The 8,568-nt window shown below is 43.5% G+C and overlaps 1 protein-coding gene across 1 annotated transcript; it reads right to left on the bottom strand.

Moving 5' to 3' along the window:
* Window positions 1–2,210: 2,210 nt before the first annotated feature.
* Window positions 2,211–8,223, bottom strand: htra3a (HtrA serine peptidase 3a). Its single transcript, XM_084555090.1, has 10 exons — window positions 7,592–8,223; window positions 6,741–6,846; window positions 6,299–6,524; window positions 5,738–5,932; window positions 5,571–5,603; window positions 3,326–3,440; window positions 3,194–3,244; window positions 3,031–3,088; window positions 2,843–2,938; window positions 2,211–2,586 (listed from the first exon to the last, which is right to left on the bottom strand). Exons 1-10 carry the CDS (start codon window positions 8,067–8,069, stop codon window positions 2,418–2,420), a joined length of 1,527 nt encoding a protein of 508 aa, XP_084411216.1. The 5' UTR covers window positions 8,070–8,223; the 3' UTR covers window positions 2,211–2,417.
* Window positions 8,224–8,568: the final 345 nt, after the last annotated feature.

Below are 8,568 nucleotides of genomic sequence, written 5' to 3'. Positions count from 1 at the left end.
CAGTTATGTGTCATGTCCCCTTTAAGATTGATTGAAGCACCGTGCTGTTTGAATGATTTAACTCTCTCTCGACCATAAAAGCACCCACGGGCTTTGGATGTGTGCTGTGTTCATTTTCAAGAAACAGAGAGATGACGCTAATTAGCATCCATTAAGTCCCGCTCACAGCTCTCCTAATGTCATCGGGGTCTGAGGTCAGAGATGAGCACCATGATTTCTCCCCACCATGCATGTCTGTTAGTCTTAATCTCTTTCTCATACAGCATCATGGTAAATATGATATAATATAACCATGTAAATATAGCAAGCCTAAAACTGGACTGAGAGACAAAGTTTCCTTCACTGTAGTTTTTTTTTAATTATTAGTGCAAGTGTATTGGCTTGGGTTGCTATTTAGACACATCAGTAAATGTTTTTTGTAGCATCAACATTTTTGGAATACAACTAATTTAGTAAAAGTGTCTTAACATCCCTTCATTAACAGAGACCCTGGTCATGTGAGGTTCAAGTGGGCACCACCCACAGATTTAAAAAAATACCTAAACACCACACGGCCAGTTAGAACTGAAGAAAAATGGATCGTGAATCGTGAAACGTCTTGAAGAAACCTCAGAAAACACCAACTGTCTTTGTTTTAGAAATACAACTTGAATGACTGCGACGCTTTGCATGGGAAATGGGAAGATGCAGCTAGAAAGCAAACCAATATAATATATGGTTTGAAGTTCAGATTCAAAGGAATTCTGACAAACAATGCAAGGACTCTACAAAGTCATACCCAAATCTCCAACAATGAACAAGTTAGTCTGCTTCATTTAATTAAAAAATATACAATATACAATAATACAACCTTTTAGCTTTGTGAATGTGATCAGTGCTGCTTACTTCAGCACTGAATGTGACATGATGAAGGCATTATCCCACAAGGTAATGATAACGTCCGGTCCTAAGAGCACTAATATGATCCGGTAAGCAGCATGCAAACACAAACATCCTTAGACAGGATGGAGGAAAACTCTGGTTTGTAGATCTTGTAGGCAGTTCAGCAGACAGCTAATAAAATGTTCTGTAGACACTGGGCCAAGATCGTCTTTAGGGATCAGGTGTAAAAAGTGACAGTGAAAAGTAAAGCTTTGGTTGGACACACTGTAGTTCGAATGATAAAGCAACGTGCAGTTTGAAATGCTAAATAGTGTCCTCTACATTAACCTCGTACTTATCCAGAGCTTTGTATAGATATCTTGTGCAGAAGTCTTTTAATCTGAGCATTTGAGCCATTGCCACGTCAGGAGCAAATACCTGTTCCCAACGCGCCATCTAGTGACCTGTTTGAGAATAGTTTTAAACTAAACTCCACCTTGGCCTCTAGATGGCAATCCTGGTTTGTGGCTTGAACGTTGCATTAATTAACCCAGAATGCAAACACAAGTGGTTTATGAGAAATGTACAGTGTGTGCTGCGCTTGATGAACGTAGGCAGATCTGTCTCATGGAAACATGCACACTCAATGTAGATCTTGGCACTTGCTGCGGGCCCTATGCCACTGTTTCAATCTGGAGTTTTGTCTTGATAAGGACAAACAGCTGTATCCTCTGTCTACACCACAGAAGTAGTCTGGCGCTTGCACTGCTATGACAATTTGTCTCTGCAGGACCAAATGAAAACCAAACACACTCCAATAACTGGGTCAGTGACACGCATATTCACCGCTGTGTGTCAGAGGAGCATGTTAACGCTGCAGTCATTTATCCACACTTCCATCAGCTTCTCTTTTCTTTCAGTGGCCCCCTTTTTGGTTTTGGTTTCCGTCATTGTCCTGGCCAACACTAACACTGTGCAGTCTGTGTGGAAATAAGCAGGAAGGATTGCCTGTCTGGGCCCAGTTTATGAGCTGTGAACACAGCCACACTTCAAGGGGGGTTACAAGTTCATTTTTATGTGTGTGTAGTCTGTGTCTAGGTGTTGGCCTGTGCTTGTTTGAACTGGGATAACATCTTTCCAAGAGAGAGGGGATGAGGAGATATAAACAGAGGAGTGGAACCTGCCTTCTGGGCGACAGCTGCTAAATGGCCTAGACAGACAAACACTCACTGCTGTGTGGCTCTTTCGTTGAAAGCTTTTATTCCGAGGATCTTTCAAAATACAGTACACTACAGCAGTCTTTCCTCAGCAGGATTTTCAGGCTCGTACTGTGTTTCCACAAACCCTGTATGATGCACTCGCGAATCAAAATTCATCTAACAAAATATACATGATCCGACACCAGTTGACAGGAAATGATCAGGGTTTTGGTTTTAATCAGAACAGAAAATATTCCACGTCATACTGTATATAGCTTATTTGTAATTCCTTGCAGTACGTTGCCTGTGGCGTCCGACCCAGGAGTTGCTCACTAACTAACTCAGCTTTCCTGTTCGTCAATGCACCAAAAGCTGAGGGTAGATGTTAAACAGCAAGTCATCGTTCCCCCTGCGGACCTCCAGTAGCAGTGGCTGGTTGTGCTGCAGCGCCTCACGTATGTCTTCAGTGGTCCAGACTGGCTGTCCGTTCAGCTTCACTATAACATCACCTTTCTCAATCCCTCCGCTAAATCACAGGAAAGCAAAGAAACTCCAATGATTTGCTATAACTGTGTCAGAGGTAGCCTTGAACAGAGGTCCATGAATTTAAGACGGATAACAGGTCATTACTTCATCATAGTTATATGAGAATACCTAGTCCACAAATCACATGGAACCACAAAAAAAGGGCTTAAATCATTTGAAGCAATGCTGAGGTTTGCCTGGTGAATGCTTCTTTGAAGAATGTGTACTTGGGTTTTTGCATGCGTGTGTGAACATACTTTTCTGCTGCGGTGTTAGGTATGACCTGCTGCACCAAAACGCCGCTGCTGACGTCAGGGAAGTCTGAGTTCTGATGTTTCAGCTCTGCTACTAGACTGAGACACACGACACACACAACGTAACACAGAGCACATAACATTGATGAATCTATCTTCATTTTATTGGATGAACCTGAATAATAACTCACGCTTTTGTGATCGTGATCATCCTGATGCCTAAAACATATCTCTTCACCGCTGACCCCTCTGAAAACAACACAAAAACACAAGGTACATCTTCTCATACATGTAAACACGTGTATATATATATATTTTTTTTTTTTCACTCCAACAACAGTTTGAAGATCTCACCTGCATCAGACTGTGGTTCCTCTGTAAGTCTTCTCTGAACTCTTGTGTTTTCTGTCTCAATAACCAGGATGAGATTTAGTGATTGATACTAAGCAGTGAGTGTTTTGTAGGAAAAGTCTGAAGTCAGCCCACCTTTGCTGTGTTTAACCTGCGACTCTGACAGGAAGCGGCTGATCCTGTCTGAGGGTATAGCGAAGGAGATCCCTGCCGTCACTTTGAGGGTGTTGATGCCTATCACCTCGCCGTCCTGAAACATGCACAAACACAGACTCTTACACGCAGCACGCCAAATCAGAATGATTGTGTAAATGATTTTGTTTAAAGTGAAGCAGACAGAGCTGAAAAGAAAAGGAATGTTAATGCAGAGGACCATTTAAATGACAAAAGACACAAATAAAATTAATATTTCTCATTTAAACATACACTGGTGTATAGTCTCACAAATATAGTTCTACTCAATGTATTACTATGCAGAATTGTATCTGTCAGCATGAGGAATTCTTGAAAAGTACTTCAAATACTGCTAAAATAAAATATTTAAATATTAAAAGTACACAAATATTGATAATAACAAATGCCGTTCTTGCCGCTATTACTTTTAATTGAACATTTCTGTAGCTACTACTAGTAACAAATGTCTTGGTGCAATGATAATCAAAGGAGGAGCAGCAGTAGTAGCAGCACTGAACAGTCTGCATAATTACCACATGCATTAATGTAAGTGCGTAAATCTGTAACACTTTTTTGTGCCATGGTGAATTTCCAAACCTTAGGGGCCGTCCACACGGAAACGCAAAAACGCTGAAACGCATACATTTTTCATCGTTTTGGCCGATCGTCCACACGTATCCTGTAAACGCATAGCCCTAAAACGCACTTTTCTGAAAACGGGTCCCAGGGTGGAGAAATTCGCAAACGCAACTCTTGCGTTTCTACGTGGACGGCGAAAACGGGGAAAACGATGACGTCATCGCCACACTCCCGAGCAGCCTTCCACATCCCGCGAGACGTCTCGTAACAACATCAACAACAATGGTGGACTACATGCTAGTTTTCATGCTGGAGAAGATATTGAGCCTATTAGGGCTACTAGGGCAACATATCATGCTCCTGTGCCACCACGCTGAGCAAAAAAGGCGATTTGTAAACAGCGCTCAAGATTTGTGCGCATGCTCCGCCTCTTCCTCTCCGTTTTTGGCGAATTTCTGAAACTGAAACAGCGCCACCTGGCCTGGAATATGAAGTAGCGTTTTCGGTCGTGCTGAAACGGATCCGTGTGGACGCGGATATTTCTTGAAACGATGCCCTCGAAAACGGAGAGGGAAAAGACCGTTTTCGTACGTGTGGACAGTTCTTGAAACACAGATGTTATGTTCACTAATATTTTATTTAGTTAAATCTGTTGTCCTGTGCTGGTGATAGAGACATCATTCACAGAAGCTGGGAGTACGACAGAGAAAAGAGAGTTATAGATGTAACCAGGATTCTATGAGTACATCATCTTTGGTGGCCTGCAAGAATTATATAGAAACTAGAATGCGGTTTTCTTTGGTTGAGAGCCTGGAAAGTACTGAGGGAGGGTACGCTGTAAAGGCACAGAATATAAACTGTATATAAATATCTTTCTAATCTTTATACAGTATGGTACACTAAACTGACATCGAGGAAGTTAGGCGGAGCTCCTGAATCATGTTAATCAGATGGTTAAACATTTATTCCGTCTAAATGATCATGTCGTTGTGAAAATATTGGTATATTAGAATGTGATTAGGATGTCTGTCTCTCTGTGTCAGTCCTGCGATAGACTGACAACCTGTCCAGGGTGTACCCCACCTCTCGCCCGATGACAGCTGGGATAGGCTCCAGCCCCCCGTGATCCTCCAGAGGTCAAGTGGTCACAAAAAATGAATGAATGAATGGAATGTGATTACATAATAATGTAAAATTAGAGAAGCCCTTCATGTGCACTTTGAACTTCATAGTTATGTTTGCTTTTGGTAATTCAGTTTTTCTTCTCAAGCACTGGTTCTCTAAGCTGAGCAGCCAATCACAGAGATCTCTCTGACCAACTCATTCTTAATTCAACAAAATTGTCCGACTAGTGCCAACGGTGAGGGACACCCGGCTACAACTGGGGCCACAGATGCTCGCCAAAGACCAGACTCCTGCAAACGGCCATGTTTCGTGGCTTTAGGTGTATCTTTTATGCATGTCTCAGTTTTTGTAGATCAGGAGAAAAAAGTTCTGCACTGTAGCTTCAGTGTCTTATAATATGTAAAAGAACAAGTTAAAATATATTTTGGGGCACTGCTCTTTGAGCATTTTAGCTCACTTTGCCTCAATCCATTGAAAAACTCAAATGAAGCACACCACTTACCAAGTTAACAAGAGGTCCTCCAGAATTGCCATACTTCCCGCAAATATGAAAGATATGAAACAGAAACAATCACAACAGTAATTTTAACACATGTGGAAATGAGCAAAACCCATATAGCGTCTTTATACATGCATAGTCATTAATATCCAGTATGTTGGTGTGTTTACATTAATAATGGCGTCAGTCTGGATGTAGTCCATGTCTGAGTCCTTGATGCCCAGCTCCTTGCCGTCTCTCTGTGCTGTGCTGACGATGCCGGTGGTGACGGTGTTCTGCAGGGCGAAGGGGCTGCCGATGGCAACCACAAACTCCCCTGGCCTCAGATCAGCTGAACGGCCAAGAGACAGCACATGAAGCTTCTTCTGCTCCCATGAGAGGGAAGAGAAGAGAAGAGAAGAGAAGAGAAGAGAAGAGAAGAGAAAGTAGGAAAAGTTAAATGCTTACAAAACTGTCCAAGTATTTGAGATATGGGTGCGAGAATACGCACATCAGCGCTGTGTCTGTGACTCACAGAGCTAGTGTTTATTAAGTATTCCTGCTAGCCTCATGACTGTCTAGCAGAAAACTGTCAAAACTTGGCACACAAACATGTCAGGATGTGGGCTTAGTGTTTTATGTGGGCTTGTTTCAGAGTCACTGAAGTTGAAAATGAAATTATTAACATCATTTTGTCCTGGAGGAAGAGGCTACAGAGAGTTATCAAGAGCCGCCGTGCCACACTGTCTCACCTGCGGGTTGACCTTGACAGTGGCGATGTCTGCCTTCTTGTCTACATCTCTGACCACGGCCTCGTACGCGTCGCCGTCGTGGAGCTGAACACGCAGCTGGGGCCTCCCTCCTCTCAGTGCGGCCGCTGTGGTCACTACATGAGCGTTGGTCACGATCACACCTGAGGGGGTCACCACAAAACCAGAGCCACTGGAGAGACGCACGTGGCGCCCAAACAGGGGATGTCTGGAGATGAAAAGAGGTTGTGGTTTGCTTTTTCCGCAAGTAAATAAATCAATAGGTTACCAAAAATTATTCAAATTCACAATTCTTCAATCTAGAAGTGGATTTAGACTTCTTTGTTCCACTCTAACCTAGTATAGTCTCTTTTAGCGATGAACGCTTTTGACATATGAAGATCATAAAGAAACCACTCTCTCTACACAAGCACACATTCCACACCTTACGAACAGTTCAATGTGGACGACAGCAGGTGCGATTTTCTCCACCACGTCAGCGATGAAGTTGAACTTGTAGCGAGGGCTGTTGAGGTGATCCAGGGATCGACCTATACCAACACGAAGAGTGCACTGCATTAATACATACATACACACAGGGTCACATATCCGTGACTTCAGAGCCATCAGCAACACTGACACACATTCATTCCCCAGATACATCACTGTAACCTTAAAACAGTTCATAATAACGGGGTTGTCCTTTATGTCTTCCTGATGATAACACATCCACATAATGTGACTGTGTACACAGATTTAAGGCCCCCAGTAGAAGTAATACGTGGAGCACACACCACAGCAATCACAATCACAGTGCTAGGTTTAAATCTGAGTTTACAATCTGCACAGGTCGTTTGAGATTTTGATGAAAATGTAAATGGTTTGGGGGGGAAACATCTATCTAGCTATCTATCTATATTAAAAATAAAAACTAATGAGGAAAATGTCTATCCCAGTTCCCAAAAGTACAAATCCTGAAATCTTTGTCTAGCTCTGTTGTCTGACCAGTGATCAGTTGAACATGATATAAGAGAGAAACTTGGCAGAAATCAGAGTATATTTGGTATCTGATGCCAAACTAATTAATTTTGATATTGTGCTGAACACTTCCTATGATTACTTAGCAGTGTTTTATGAGACAGTTCTGTAAACTACTACCGTTCCCTTATTGCCAGAACTTGGCCAGCATGGCTCCTGGCACATTTTGCCCATAACTTATTTATTGATTGATTTGCACACACAGAGGTATTCCACTCCTCCACACTGTAGTTCTCTGTCGACACCGCTGAGCCCTACCTGTGCCTGGAGGCGAACAGGGTCCTTTGTGCGCTTGGCTAACTGCGGGTCTCCCCTTGAGCTGAGCTTTACGACTGGCTGCTCTCATCTTACACACATTTCCATACGTCTTCCCGTCGCTTCCACACACTTCAAAGTCCATCTTACACAGGCAGACCCCCTTGGAGCCTCGCCGCCTCCCCGCGGGGAGCAGCTTGCACTCCAGGCCGTCCCCGCAGGGCAGGTCGTTTTTGCGGCCGCAGGGGTCTCCCTCGCGGGGCGAGCACACCAGGCAGCAGTTACATCTGTCCGGGACGTAGCCGCTGGGACAGCTCGGGCTCGGACAGGAGTTCACGTCGCACCGGGGGGCACACTTGTCAGGGCGCACGGCTCCAGTGAGGTCGTGCGTAAAGAGGAACGCAACTGCAAGTAAAAATAACTGCATAGTGATGAATGTTGACCGAATCAGGATGCTCGGCTGGGGAGAAGAAAAACTCATAAATCCATATTAAATTACTACAGTGAAAATATCCAACATCCGGGTTGTTCCCTTGTGCAAAGAGTCTAAAACGTAGCCTACAGTGTCCGGCGGTTCTTCTGGCTGCTGTTATAAGAAATGACTGGACCTGTATGACTTTCAAGGATCTGTTTACATTTAACTCATAACCGAGTCAACGGTGCCTGCATAGTTTGACCGCCTCGAGACTCGACATCACTATTCATCATCATATTGGTTTTGTGAACGACTGAACTCTGGAAGAGCACTTGAGCCGGAGAGCAGATTATTGAATGATGAAGCAGTTTGCGCCATCTAGTGGGGATAAAAACTCACAACAGCATCCACTTTAAAGACGTGTCAGCCAGTGAAAGGTTAAAGGGGTCATTCCTCCTCTGTGGAAGGCTGTAGGCTCTAACAAAGACAGAGACTGAAATATGGAGTCAGTGGTCACATCATCTTCTGGTATCATACCATAATCTAAAGAAATATTTTCCTTACC

The sequence above is a fragment of the Chelon labrosus genome (assembly GCF_963514085.1).
Source record: "Chelon labrosus genome assembly, chromosome: 2".
In the NCBI taxonomy this organism is placed as follows: domain Eukaryota; kingdom Metazoa; phylum Chordata; class Actinopteri; order Mugiliformes; family Mugilidae; genus Chelon; species Chelon labrosus.
Note: the sequence above shows the minus strand (reverse complement) of the source record. Positions and strands in the feature narration are given on the sequence as shown.